The sequence below is a fragment of the Candoia aspera genome, chromosome 7, assembly GCF_035149785.1.
Source record: "Candoia aspera isolate rCanAsp1 chromosome 7, rCanAsp1.hap2, whole genome shotgun sequence".
NCBI classification, from domain to species: Eukaryota; Metazoa; Chordata; class Lepidosauria; order Squamata; family Boidae; genus Candoia; species Candoia aspera.
The window spans coordinates 37,764,962-37,780,192 of NC_086159.1; the positions used below are offsets into that span (position 1 = coordinate 37,764,962).

The following is a 15,231-nucleotide window of genomic DNA, read 5'->3' on the forward strand; positions in this document are numbered from 1 at the left end:
ATTTATTTACTTAATTCTTAAGATAGTAAAAGTTTCATCAGTATTTCGATTACTAAGCGTTGGTATCAGTCTCAGTGAAAATATCATTTTGGTTTATGCTCTGGAATTTCCTGTTAATAGTATTAATTCGTTTATACTATTATAAAGAATTATGGGAAAAAAGTATTAAAAAGTAAATTTATTTAAATACAATAAATAACGTTGTGGAATGGTTTTCATATTACCAATCAAACATATAACATCAAAACTACCAAAATAGTCAGACTAGATGAGGATCAAAGATTTATTTTTAGTATGGTAACTGATCATCCAAATCAAGTATCATTAGATATTGGTCATGAATATGTGGATAAAATAAAGTTTAACAGAAGACATCCATTTATTAGCGATTACACTATTCGGGAATTTCAATTTTGGTGCATTTGTTTGTTTGTTCATTTAGAAATCTGGCTATTTCATGATGCATCATAATAGCTAACACCCATCTATTCAATCTAAGGAATAAGATATCAAGATATTCCAAATGTGAATGAATTCAACTCAAGAATTATCTTACTGTGACACTCTGTGAATATTTTTTTGCTTTGCTTAATTCCTGAGTTCACAGCCAGTGCTGTCATCTTCAATGTATGATCAAAGAGCTATAAAAGAATATCAGGAAAATAAATGTGCTTCCCCTATACTGTATGTATGCAGGTCAAATGTAATTTAAAACTTACATAATTTTGACTGCTGTAGTAATAGCCCTTCATAAGCACTGAGAAAACATTTGACTGGAGAAGCATTTCCAGGTTAGGAATAATTTCTGTAAAAATCCTCCAGGAACAGCATTGGAAGGCTACATCATTCTGTTACGTCAAACAGCACTACTATTACAACTTGAAAATATCAGGCAAAACTTCACATCTGTCATGATTTAACAAGACTTTTGGCTAATTAGTGAGAAAGTTGTCAGGAAATTGATGGTCAGAACTCAGTACTGGTCTTTCTTGTTATCATGTTGGCCAAGTTCAAGACAGATGGTGGTGTGTGTCCAATTCTTTCTGGTCATGATCATATCCCTGCCAGTTCCTTCAAACTATTCATGATGTGCAGCAAATTATTTGGATTCTTTTTTTTTTTTAATTACCAATGATCCATAGAAAAGAATTGAAGAATTACTCAGAAAATTTTGTTTATGCTTTTCCTGTCTCTTCAGAAAATTATTTCCAGATCATCTCAGATGACTGTAATATATCCAATAATATTATTAGCTTGAAAAGAAAGAAGAGATAATTTTTTTAAAAATCATTATAATCCAGATAGTTTATATGAGCTTTCCCCAACCTGAAGTCCTTCAGATATGTAGCAGCTATCATTCTGAGAATTCCCAGCTACTCTGGATGCAAATTTTTAGAGTTATGGTTCTAACACAGCTGACAGATGCCAGGTCAAGGTGTGCTACTGTATTCCTAAATGCTAAACTCTGCAGTCCCCAGCCTGGAAATCTGAAAGCCACTTGATTGGCCATAGTGAATAAAAACAAAGCACTTGGGCCTGAAAAGTATCCAGTACAAACCTGGATCATTCAGTCTTTCCAACACACATGACATCATCATATACACAGAATCTTATAATTATTAAATTAAATTTCATACATTTTAAAGTTATGCATTTCAGACTGAGTGGTAAATGTATTTATTTGTGCTACTTTTAAAACAAAACATCTATTTTGGATATGAATTTTGCAACTTTGGGTTTGGTTTGTTGATGTTTTGTCAAATGGATCTCGCCATATTTGTATATTCATTCACAGAACTTTTGGATATGTAAATTCTGCCATCAGCATGGAATACCATTCTTATTGGGAATAATAACTCTGATTGTTATACTGTATGGATTTCCTACCATCTCGCAAGCCAGTCTTAAAACAATGGATCACAGTCTTGGAAGCCAATCTTTTAAAACAGCATGTGAGGAAAGATTCTAAAGTTAAGTAGATATTTAATGGTTTCATATTAATAGTGCTTGCTCAATGTAGCTCACAGTTTAAAAAATGTTCTTTTCAGTGATGATGATGATGATGCCACTGAATCTTTCAGTCTCTTACACAATAAAGAATCCACATTAAAGAAAACAAGTACAACAAACCAGATACTGTAAGATAAATTAAATTAACCCATAACCCTAATAGCATCAAAAATTAAGAAACAACTCATAGAATCAAAACCTTCATGAGCTTCCAGAAGGCCATTTACCCAGAAGACCAGTTGAGATGGAGATGATTCCAAAGAATGATAGAAATCAATGCTTTCTAGCCTCAGCCTCCTTATCTCATGAAAATGGAACACCATCAGCACCTTCTGCCACGACTTCCTTGGTTAACACAGATTGGAGTAGGTAGTCCTGCAAGTATCTTGAGGCCAAGCTATACACAGCTTTATAAATCAAAATTAGCACTTAGAACTGCACTCAGAAGCCTATTGATAACCAATGCAGGCTACAAGATAGGTGTAATGTGATCACAGCAACTAATACTAGTCAAAAGTCAGGCTGCTGCTTTTTGAAACAACTATATTGTCTTCAAAGGCAGCCCAATGGAAAGTACATTGCAGAAAACTTACCATATGAGTGACCATAGTCAGATCTTTCCACTCCAGGAAAGGCTATAATGAATGACCAGTCAATGCCTCTACCTGTCCATCCAGCAGAACTTGTGAGTCCAAAAGGGCTCCTAAGTCACAAGCTGCTTCCTCAGAAGCAGTGCCACCCTTTCAAGAGATAACATTACACATGATGTAGAATTGTGATGAACAAAGAATAATTCCATCTCTCCTGGGTTCAACTTTATTCAGTATAATGTAACACCCAGATAATTTTACTCGATATGATGCAATTCTTTTCACAGATTAAGCCTTTACTGTAACAGGGGAAGAAATCCTTTGTTCACTGCCAGGACTGAGTAAAACAGAAGTTAGATTTTTTTTCCCCACTTGTAAAGGCATAATGTTTACATAAGAGAATCTTGTAAAATACAAGGCCAGTGAAGCCTTAGATTAATATGTCCTCGAGCTATATTAATCAATGCTGTGCAAAGCTTTATTGTAAAACAGTATATTGTCTGTATTTTTCCTTGATGAAATATAAGACATTATTGAACTAAAACATAGACCTGAAATACAAGTAGGTTCAATTTAACTATCCTCTCTGCTTTAATTATAAACACAAGTCCATATTGTGTTTTCATTTTTGAGTAAGATATGATTTCACAGGAGAAGCTATAAAATGTTTCCAGACAGACTGAACCTTCCATTTGAGGTCCAAGAAGTATTTTAGTCAATATAAAACCTAACTGCTGTCTCCAGTATACTTAGTGGAAACATTTTATACATATTTTAGTGTGCTATTACCAATCACTTTACTTTCTTGATGCAAAGCATATTTGAAATGGTTTTGAAAAGACTACTGAAGAAAAATGTTTTACTTGCTTTATTTAGAATTCATGTATTGACCTATTAAAGACATCACAGTAGAGTGGAGGATGGTAGATGGGAAAGAATTAGCCTTAAAATAAATGTGGCACAATTTTATTTATTATTTCATTTTTATGCAGTCTTGGGTTCAGGTGGCTGAATTTGGGAGTACCTTGGTGTCCAGGTTCTTCTCGTAAATGAAGCTATGTGCAGAATAAGACCACAGCTATCCAAAAAAAAAGAAAAAGTGATAGACAAATGTGCAGACTAGGTCTGTGTAACAGATCTGGCTGGGGAACAAGAGTATAGCCCTGTTGGAAATTTGCCTACTCAGGTTTTAGGTCCTGTGGCCACCACAACACCAATACTGGAAATGAGCTGCAGCCATGATCATGACAGGCTCACCATAATTCACTCCAAAAAATGGTTGGTTATAACTGTCTAGTGGGAGCACTTCATAAACCCCTGATTTCCCAAGTTTCTTAGTTTTGGGTGACTTCAACCTCCATGCCCTGGGGGAGGTTCTGGTGCAGCTTATGAATTAATGGCAACCACACTGACAACAGGCTTATCACAAGTAATTGTGGTCCCAATTAGTAGGCACACACTTGACTCTGTCTTTACTACCAAGCAGATGAGATAATTGGACATTAGCATCTGCCTTTTCCATGGTCACATCATTTCCTTGTCAAGCTGCAGATCATGGATGCCCTGTACCTCCACATGGGTGGAATTTCAACTCTTTATAGTTCCCATAATGACTCAAAGTTGGTAAATGGAAAATAAATATTATACTCATATGCTTCTGAAAAAACATTAGGGGCCCCTTCACATACCACTTTTGTGTCTGTCTGCCATCAGCACCATGTGGCTGCATTTCTACCTCATTGCCCATGGACAGCTGAAGCTCAGAGGTGAGACAGCTCAAACAGCATCATTTCGATTTTGCAGTATGTGATAGTGGTACTCCAGGGGCTTGGGTTTATCTCCCACAACCTGTTTTTGGAACTCTCTAATAGATTCACAAGCAGTCTTGTCAATGAACCCAATCATGTTCTAGTCATTTTGACAATTCCTAAAAAAAGCCCCTAAAACCTGCATAGGTTAATTTTCCCTCCCTTCATTGAACTCTTGCCTTACCCTCCTTCCAATTCCTGTGTTTAAGTGAGATGTAATGCCACCCCACCCCCAAGATGATACACTGAAAGCACAATCATTGTTATAGCACGTACTGAGTTTTTCCCTTTTCTATACAGAGTGGGAGACGTGGATTTTTCTTATTTCAGAAGCCATAACAAGACCCTGAGAGATTGTATTTGACTTTCTTATTGGTTGGTTAGAAGGAACACTGATTGGAGCCTGCCTGTTCCCAGCATTTCAAGGTTGGCAGGAGGGAAGACAATTGTATGGCCAGCTTTAAAATGCTTTGGAAGGATTTGGGAGTGGAAATAGCATATTTCCATATACAAGTGTAAAAAGCAGCTTTCTCTGACAGAGCCCTAATAAGTAAAATTTGCATGAACCTCTTAACCTAATGATTTTTAAGTTTCTGGTTTGCTTTTAGTCATGTTCAGAAAAATGAACTAGCTAATACTTCCAAACCTCCAGGTCAAATAACACATCTCTCCTTCTCCCCCTCTTTCTATCTTAAAATAACTTTAGCTGATAACATTCACACCTGGTTGCAGCCTGAGGGGATGGAGAATGGTGCAAGTCTAAACACAGAATCACAAATCCACCCATTTTATATAAGGAAGGTAAGAACAGGCAAGTTCCATCCTCCATGAACTTATTTGGCAGTTGCCTCTCAGTCCTGCCCCTGTGTGCTGTGAAGCAAGCAACACTGAATTAGGTGGGCTTTTTTTTTTCTAAAATAGGAATTATGGGTAACTTTAAATGCTAATTATTGTAATTGTCTTTGCTGAGACATGCATGAACAGGTTTTGTAGTTCAGAGAGTCATACTACAACATCTTCATCAAAAAACGTATGCCATATATAGTTTCTAATTTTAAAAAAAGAAATGAAAGTCTGATATTTATACTGGTGGGAGTTTGTTAGATCTTGGTTCATACAACTGCCCATTCTGCACTTTCACCTACATTTAAAATTGCTGGTATGACACATCTGTGATCATACATGAGAAGCATCATTCTAGAAGTACACTCAGTTCAGTTTACCTTAAGTAAGGGACACAGAATTGCAGTTTCAGACATTTTATAAAGACCTTGTGGCTTACTTTATTACTATGTAGATATAAAGATATTTGCCAGAAAATCTATTATTTAGCATTTACTCTCCACTGTAATTCTGTATCGTGTCACTCAAATTTCACTTGTCTGCCACTTCTTTGAGTATCATACACTGTAAACAAGAAACCTTTCCAAATAATATTCTTCCTCTGAGATACGATTAAAAGCTGGGGGGAAAAAAAGCTCCAAAGCTAGAAAGTCCTCAAATTAAGTATGAAGTTGGGCATGCTAAAGGGGAAAAAAAAAATGACATCCAGGATTCATGCTGATCTGTAAAAGCATTTAGGAAGTAGAGCACATGAAAAAGAAATAAAGGAAAAGGGAAAAAAAGGGGGCTGATAAAGTTTCTGGCTACAACACAGGAGACATATCATTACCATATGATGTACTGCGGGTGTCAGCAGCCTGGAGTCTTTTCATTGAGGAAAACCTTGCTTTTTAACTGTGCTATGGAATAGAAGAAGCAGGAGGGGTTCCTACCAAGTGACAGTCACGGCTCACTCAACTACCCCTCCTCCTTTCCACACCTGCAGGATCTTCTGCCTGGCTGGAATCTTTTCACTTAATTGCATCTCAGTTCTGAGGGTGCCTGTTGCAAATCCCTGGATTAAAAGGTATGGCTTTCATTAATAATTACTCTGAATGTTCCCACTAACATCAGATTTAAAAAGCAAACTCTGTCTGAGAGTATAAGAAAAGTTCTTATCTGTGGGTGCAAAATGTTGTATCTGCAATATTTGGGGACGTTATGGAGACCATTTGATATTTCCTAGCCTTATTTTACATTTAGGGAGATCTATTTTTTTATTAGTTTTAGAACAGTTGGTATGCTTCTTAAGGCACTTTGCAGCAGTACATTTTCTTGCATTGTGTAGTTTGGAGTGGTGATATCGTAAGAGGAAATAACTGTGAGACTTCATGGTTGCACTTGAAAAACTGGAAGGTTTTCTTTCCCAATTATTTTAACTCAAAGAAGGAATCCATTGTCCATGGAATCAAAATTCTTTCTAGACATTGTAAAGTTGTATATTTCATATGTAAGTAGTGATTAGATGTTTTAGCCAAGGAAGTTCTCAATTGGAAGTACTAAAGATAAACAAACATAGCTGTACAGTGGTAAATGGCAATGAACTGTAGAGGCAGACATCCTATTTGAAAATAGATATTAATATATTTCTCTAAGACTGAATGGATCCTGCAGAATATCATATTTAACTCATCAATACCTAATTAGATTTTGGTGCCTGCTGTAAAATGCAATCCAATTCTTGTTAGTATAGCTTTTCACAGGGTAATTCTGAAGTAAAATAGAGCTGTAGTTTCCTCTAGTCTAAAGGCAAGATAAAGTATTGTCTTCCACAAGTCAGTTAAGTTAAACATTTATTCCAAGGATTGTGGCTACAGCTGATTCATGTTGCAGGAAGAGATCTAAAATCCTGGACAGAAATACCACAACATAATGCAGTATGGAATTAAACCACCCCCCACCTCTGTACTCAGTGTAATGTAATGTATTGCTTCACAGTATAATGTTTCCTGAAGCTGGTTTATAGTTTCTCTTGCTTGTTTATTTATCTTTCTTTCTTCTGGTTAGTGTTTCCCCTGCTCTCATTTTACTGACCTTCTTTTGTGTGTGAATTAATATACTAAAAATACCAATTGTTTTCCTCTTAAGGAATTCAGAGGCTTTGCATTTTTTTTTTCATAACCATGCATATTTATTCTGAATTTCCTATCCAAATTTATGCAGAAGAATATCTCATTAGGCTCATTGGGATTACTCCTATTATGCAGCCATGGATAAGCTAATGAAAAAAATCCTACAGTTACTAAAGGATATTGCAGGATAAGGCCCATTGTTAATTTAGTAGACCTTGTTTAATTAGTAGATTATGAAAATGCTTTTTAAGACATTTCAAAAAAAGTTTGTCTTCAAAATAAAAGATATATTGCTACTGTTTATTGTTGGAACTCAAATTCATGTAGAAAAATAAAGGATGTGCTGCTCTGCGAGACTTCCTTTTGGCTATGATTTACATGTGATAACCATAAACCAGTTATGAATACAGAGTAAGAACCTCCAAACCAATTATCAGAATTAGTTTTACTAATTTGCTACATTTTAAATTGAAAACAATCCTTTAAAGTGTACATTCCACTCTCTAATTCAAAGCACCCCTTTGTTTTTATAGTATCATGATATTTCATTGTTATTAGAGAATTAAAAAATAATGATAATCATATGTATTAGTCCATATGCCATGACTGACTTGGTGAAAGAAATAACAATTTTATTCTATATTTTCAGTTTTTAATTCCCTAGAACATGTGTTCACATGATATTCTTTTGAAATAGAAATACCAGCTATATTTATTCAGTATACATTAGTGAATCAGTTAATCCAGAATCAAGCTATTGGCTGGAAATTTTGGAAACTCTAGTCTAGTTCTAATCTAAATAATCTAGATAACTTTGGGTTGAGGTAGTTTTTTCTAGAGTATTAGGACTGAACCAGGGAGATCTGGGTGCAAGTTTAAACCCCATATTGCAACTTAAGGGGTGACTTTGGGGCATTTTCCCCACCTGCTTGAATCCCTCACAAGATGATTATGGGAATAAAAGGTAGTGCATGCAGATGTGAAGTAATCATGAGGATAATCCAATGTTACACAAAGGGAAATCCATTTGTACAATGGGATTTCCCTTCTTTTCTACATTCTGTGCCTAGAAAACATTTATGGAAGGCTGCAGGGAGGAAGGAAATTGCCTCCTCTTTTCCTAAGTCTAGAATAATTTCCACCTCTGGAAAACCTCATTGGATTTCATTCTCTACATTGTACCAGGTTTTCTATGAAAATGTGAAAGTCTATCGATGCATTACTTTCCATTCTAATTTCCATCCAGAGATTAACTAATAAATTATTGCTGCAATAAAATGGTATGATGGTTTTATGGTATAAGATATAGTTTGTTTATCATTATGGCAAACAACAAGTTTGGTACAAGTATTATTTATAAACAGCAAGCAAGTAAAGGACATTGTTCCTTTTCACAATATCAATGTTTATGTGCAAAATAATTATCCATTTGCCCCATGAGACTTCTGCTGACAAATGGTTACTGATACGGGATGGGATCAATAATAGGGAAAGTATTCATGCCACAGTTATACCATCTGAATTAGGTCCAAAGGCCCAGAGAAGATAATATATTCACCTGAAGAAATATACTCTTGGTTCCAAAAATGCATTAAAAGCAGTGAAGATTCGTGGCTTGAAATATGACTTTACCTTTTAATACTCTATCAATCTTTTCTGTGAGCTGGGTTTTGTTTATCTTTGCTCTTGTATCCAACTCAAGAAGTTGTAATAGAGAAGTTTTACAGCCCTATTTATAGAAACCTGCTAAGCTCCTCCCATTTCTTCTTGCATCATTCGCCCTGGAAGACCTGAATCTTCAATTAAAACTCAGTTGGCTAAATTACTCATGTGAATGTAGGTCCCCTACCATTTTATCAGCTTAAAGGTCATTTGCACTATTATGATAGGCACAGATTTTTCCCCTTGAAAATGATGCATAAAGTTCATTTTAAGCATTTAAGGCTTTCTTTCACATGATCTTACCTGACAACTTTTGTTGAGTGCAGAAAACCAAAACAAACCAATCCTGCCACTCCAACCCCAATCATAAGTTTCAGAACTTTAGAATAACCTTCCTAATGTAAAATGTAGGAACAAAGATTTCAGTCCAGTTGCTATATTGATTAAGAACTAGCAGATGGAAAGTATATATGGCTCTTTTCCATCATTATTGTACAGAGTTCCAATAAAGACATCTGTTATTAATAAAATGAGAGTCAAATCAAACATACAGTTTACAATTGTCTCCATGTTGCTTTGTGCAATTTGGGTTACAATGGTTCTGTTTCTTGTAAAAAATGTGAAAATACAACCCCTCTTCTTATTGTCATGTGGATAGACAGATAGGTATGCCCATGTTTTCTTTTCATTTTGTTGATTTAAAAGGAAAAAAAAACCCACAATGCTAAAAATGTTTTAAAATAATTCAGTAAAAGGCCTCTAAAATATTTCTTAAAATCCATAACCCTGCCCTCCAAAACTATGTGATGTATCATATAACAACAATACCATGAAAGAACAGAAGGTGCAGAAATGCCAGAAGTAGAGGCGTTTGCAAGGGGTCAGGAGGTGTCAAATAACAGCTGCATCATGCTGCTGTAATACAAGCCCTGCCTCCTTTGTACATGCATTGTGGCATCACACACATGTATAAAATAGGTAGAGTTTGCGTTGTAACAACACAATGGTTTCTCAGTTTGACAAAAGCACTGAATCCTTTGGACACCTCTGACCAGACATCTGGATGAACACACACTTCTTAAGCTGATGGAGAAAGTTTTGAAGGCTTGGGGCCAACTATACTGTGGTACCAAAAACTTCTTAAAAGATAAATGTATAAAAGATACCCAATTATGTTTCCATCTTGTACACCTTTGCTTTGATTCCAGATTCATTACTGCTCTGCTGAGTAGATGAACTAAATCATGAAATTGGCTATCCTCTTCCTTCTACTCCTGCCACTTTGCTTGGCCAAACCATTCTATCAAAGAGGCTTGTTTGATTTTATGCTTGAAGATGAAGCAGGATCTGGAACTCCTGAACCTACAGTATATCCTCCTATGCCAGTATGCCCATTTCGTTGTCAATGCCACCTCCGGGTTGTGCAGTGTTCCGATTTAGGTAAGTTGAATGAAATGTTACCTCATAAAATGTTTGCCTAGGCTGATTAAAACGAACTGAATTATACTGTGGCAGTAACACTGGCATATATGTTGAATTTCCTCTGAATAAATTGAAATATGTGATGTTATGTTGAATAATCCTATCAACATGTAGAAAAGTAAGGCCTTGATTTCCATTTCCTTTCCATTCATTTTATCCTATCTTTTATTCCTCAGGAGAACATATTCTGCATTTGATGGAACAAAATGGATGTAATTAAATAAAGGAGAAATGATCATATGGACTTTATTTAATTCATCAATTTAACTGCATTTTATTCATTTAGCAGCAATAAATCTCTGTTTTGTCCTGTTTCTACCCACTTTGTGGATGCGTCTTTTTAAGACTGGCTGGGACAGAAGGAAAACAATTCAGTCAAATATATTCCATAATAAGTAATCAGAACTTGAATGAAAACTATTGAATATATAGGCTATGATGCCATTATGCTTTAAAGTTTTTCCAATTTCCTTCAACCATAGTAAATTGCAGGGATAACATTGGACGTAGCTTTTTTGATATGAAATATCTCCAGATATTTACAGCAATTTTGTAATATTATTTTATTTACAAATATAGAAACAGCACAAAGGACAAGGCAAGAAGCATTAACAGTTCTAGCATATACCTGTATCTGTAACTTAACATCCCGAGTTCTTTTCAGTCTTCAGTTCTTCTCTGAAATTTCAGATCTTTGTTCCAATTCCAAACTGTTTCTAATGTCTTATATACATTAATTATTTTTTATTACTTCTTCCCTTAGGTTGTATAAGAGGTCATTTTCCTGAGCCATTAACTATTTAGTAAAAAGATAGCTATATAGGAATCATGTAATTGTCAGAAAACTAAGAAATATTTGTATTCATCAGTCATTCTTAACCATTCAGAATACCCTAAAGCTGAAATTTATCCTTATATTATTCACTTACTTGAAAACAAGTGCCATTATGGCCTGATCATTCATTTCCAAAACAAGTTTCATGACAAATATTGATGCCAAAAATTTGAAAGCCCACTATATGCCATAAATAATGGTAGTGATGACAAACTAAGCCATGGACTGAAAACTCTTAAGATTTTTTTTTCTACATCACAAAATCTTGTTTTAGTATTTGTGTCCATATTAGAAGTATATTGTTCTTAACTAAAAAACAATACATGGGAACATAAAATAGCATTAACCAAAGGCTCTTGATCCTAAAACATACAAGGGAATTTCAGGTTTTCTTAAATTTCCTACTGGAATCTAAAATCATAGGAATTATATGAAAAGTTTAAACAGTAGCATGTACTGATTTTCTGAGTATATGATGCATTTCTGGATATAACTTTTAGACTATGCTGATAGTACATAAGAATATCTAATGCTTTGATAATATCTGTATCAAGCCATCTATATAAGGCTTTTAAAAAGGTTTGTCTTATAAATGTTTTAAAAAATATTATTGTAAGTCAAAGGGTGCATATCAATAGTCACCCATATTCATCTGCACTGAATTATTTCCTGAATTATATTTCTTTACTTCAGTTTTGGAAATACATGAGTAGAAGCAGTTAACATGCTTCTTTTGCTTGTTAAAAAGTTTAACATGCAAAAAAATAAGAGAAGCATGTTTACGTTAAAAATCCTGTGACACTTTTAGGAACTTCTAAAGGATTCACATATCTTGTATTCATGGTTGACTTTTTCTTAATTAATATAGCTATGTTTTTAAAATTAAATGGTTGAAATAACTCCAAATGATGCTGTGGAATTTGGAGTATAATTTTATTTCAAGCCAGTGTTTCCATTGACCTATATTTATAGAATTCTGGGAATAAATACTGTCCTTACTGTAAAAGAGGAAATTGTTAGGTTGCCCTGCTAGGTAATTCCAAATATTGTACTGCCAGCAGTAAGTTCCAAAAGGTACTACAGAGCTCCACAGAGTGTCTGTTCAAATATCCAAATTTGAAAGATTCTGATTATACCCCAATTCATAAACATATTTTATAATTCTAGCAAATGATTTGCATAAAGTATATATTGCTTTATTCTAAATTACTAGGCTGAATGAATGGGAAATCTGCCTTCCCTTCTTCCCACATCAGGCAAACGATCGCTTTACAGACAGTTGTGGGAGCCCCCAGACTCCAGCTGAATTAATGTTGCTATGGTGTAATGAGACCAATTGCTGTTCTCCAGATTTCCCCATTTCTAATGGGTGAGAGTAAAAAACAGTATTATTACCAAACTTCAAACATGGAGTATCGCCTCTTGCATAAACTGAAATTCTGCTTGAACTAACCAGTTAAATGTGAAAATATTTTTGAATCCTGTGTTTGGCAGAATTTGTACTCAGTGTCAATACTGACTTAACTGTATAACAATTTGGGTGGAGACTGAATTTTCATAATTGGTTTTAATGGATAAAATATACATCTTTTTCCTGATTCTTTATTGCATCCACAACTATAATGCTTTATTGAATCCACAACTATAATTCCATTTAAACAGACAAAGGCACATTGATTCCAGGGTTCATATTCTTATGCTTTGAGTGACTTTTATTTTCAAGAATCCGATCTAATTAGTAAGAGTTAAATTGCTTATTTGAATTTAAGTGGCTCAGGAAGAACTTAGCCATTTCACAGTTCATTAATTCTGGTTTGTTAAAAGGTATCCCTCCCAATACAGATTCTTAAGGAATCTAACTATTTATATGGCAAGAATGTATAATTTATTCTTATTCTCTGTTTTCCATCATGTTGGCTTCCCAGTCTTCTCTGATGTAAGCACTCTTAGCAACATGATACATATATTTATTAGAAGATAAACAATTTCATAGTTGAATTCTTTAAGAACTCTCTGATGGATACCATCTGGAATGAATCTAGTGATCTGTTTGTTTTCAGTATTTTGGAAAAAAAGCTAAATGTTCATATTTAGGCCCTACTTAAAACTTCTCTGGATAACTTCCTTCAGTCTTTCTTTAAACTTTCTAGTTGATTTTCTCCTGCTGATGTATTTAAAGATTTTTAAACTATTTAATGTTAAGGTTTTTAATTATATCTTCTTTAAAATCCTGCTTTGCATCTATTATTATTTTCTTCCAGTTTTATATTTTTTGCAAGTTTGTGTTTATTTTTATTACCATTTGCAGACAAATTCCTTTCTGTAATATTTCCTTTACCACACTGCCTACTGACCATGCTGGGAACCTTTTGGACTTGATGGTAAATTTCTATTACTGTGATTTTAAATAATCTTTCAAATCACCCTTCAGTTCTGGTGATTTGATATTCATGATTACTTTTCCAACTTCTATGTTGCCAGTTCCTTCATTTTTCAGAAGCTCCTTAGAAATATAACTGTAGTAGCCTTTGTTGGTAATGCTCCCCATATATATAAATTAAACTTGATTGCCAGCTAGAATATATTCTACAAAAGATAGAAAGAACAATGAGCATTTATAGGTCCTCAGGCTCAGGCTGAGTCATGTGTGAATAATAAATGGAGGAATCTTCCAGGAAATTAATCATTACCATATGGTTTCTTAAGGTTGGATCTGTTTCATGTGCTATAATCTGCTAAAAATTCAGAAAAGGATGAATTATACAAGTTTATTCAAGCTGTATTTGTAAGAAATTTGACAAATAAGAGAACATGTAGTGGCAAGATGTCTCATCTTAATCCTAAAAATATCAACCCAAAAGGTGGGTCATTAGGCATTAAAACCAAGATAAAGCCACAGACAACTTTTACAACCTCACAGTTTATAGGATTTAGACTTTGAAATAAAGACTAGGAATCTGTGGTTTAAATAACATGAAAACAGCAGTGAATTACTTTCTTTGAAAAAGTATTGGATAGAAGTGGCAAGGAAATGTAGCGAAAAGAATCCAGGAGTATTGTAATTTACAGTGTTGTAGCTGAGAGTGTAACAGATAGAATACAGATAATAAAGAAGGGGGAGAAATCAAATGTGTGCCTCTAATCACTGCAATGGGTTAGGTGATATGGAATTTGAGGGGAAAATGTAAGAAATTTAATTCTGATAATTTTTTGCCAAAATGAGATATTTCAAATAATTAAGCCAAAAATAGCAAAGCACAGCAGAAACTTTAAGTATCAAGTATAAAAGTATCATTATCTCTTAATACAGCAGTTACCACATTTTCTAATTCATTTTATGTCCAAACCCTTTGAGGGAGATGGCCTATGCCAGGAATATTATATGCCTCTGCACATAAAGTGAGCACAAGAGTTCAAAACTCCATAGCCATGTCTTTGCTAATTGGCAACCTGCCCTCTCACCACTTGCTGTTTGCTCCCCTATCCCTACCATGAAAGCTGCTTCTACTCCCCTCCCCCTGCAAGTGCTCTAATAGTTCCTTTGTGCAGCAGTTTTGGCTACCTGTATTGGAAAAGATTACCTAGTTAGCAGTTGTAGACACCAGCAGTACATGAGATTTCAGATGCACCAATGGTTTGCACCGCCAGGATAAACCAAATGCTATTAAGGATTAGTATAGCCCATGTTCCAAGCACTCTTGTCATGTTCTCATTTCAATGTCTCCTTAACATTGTAACGTTTCACATGTCTTTTTCTGTTCCGTGTTCCTTCACCCGGGGTTTTTCCATTCCTTTGCCCTCCATTGTTTTCAGGGCTTGGAATGCATGTTTGGGTTTGCGCTCCTGTTCAAGGTTACTTTCCCAGGCGCGTCTAACGGATTCTCGCACCT

General features: G+C 34.8%; 1 protein-coding gene across 1 annotated transcript in view; it reads left to right on the forward strand.

Moving 5' to 3' along the window:
• Nucleotides 1–6,081: 6,081 nt before the first annotated feature.
• The window catches only part of DCN (decorin), a 39,938-nt gene continuing 30,788 nt past the window's right edge, over nucleotides 6,082–15,231 (forward strand). Inside the window, exons 1-2 of the mRNA XM_063308921.1 lie at nucleotides 6,082–6,317; nucleotides 10,233–10,464. Of these exons, the coding sequence (XP_063164991.1) occupies nucleotides 10,269–10,464 (196 nt within the window). The 5' untranslated portion in view covers nucleotides 6,082–6,317; nucleotides 10,233–10,268. The remainder of the gene's footprint in view (nucleotides 6,318–10,232; nucleotides 10,465–15,231) is intronic.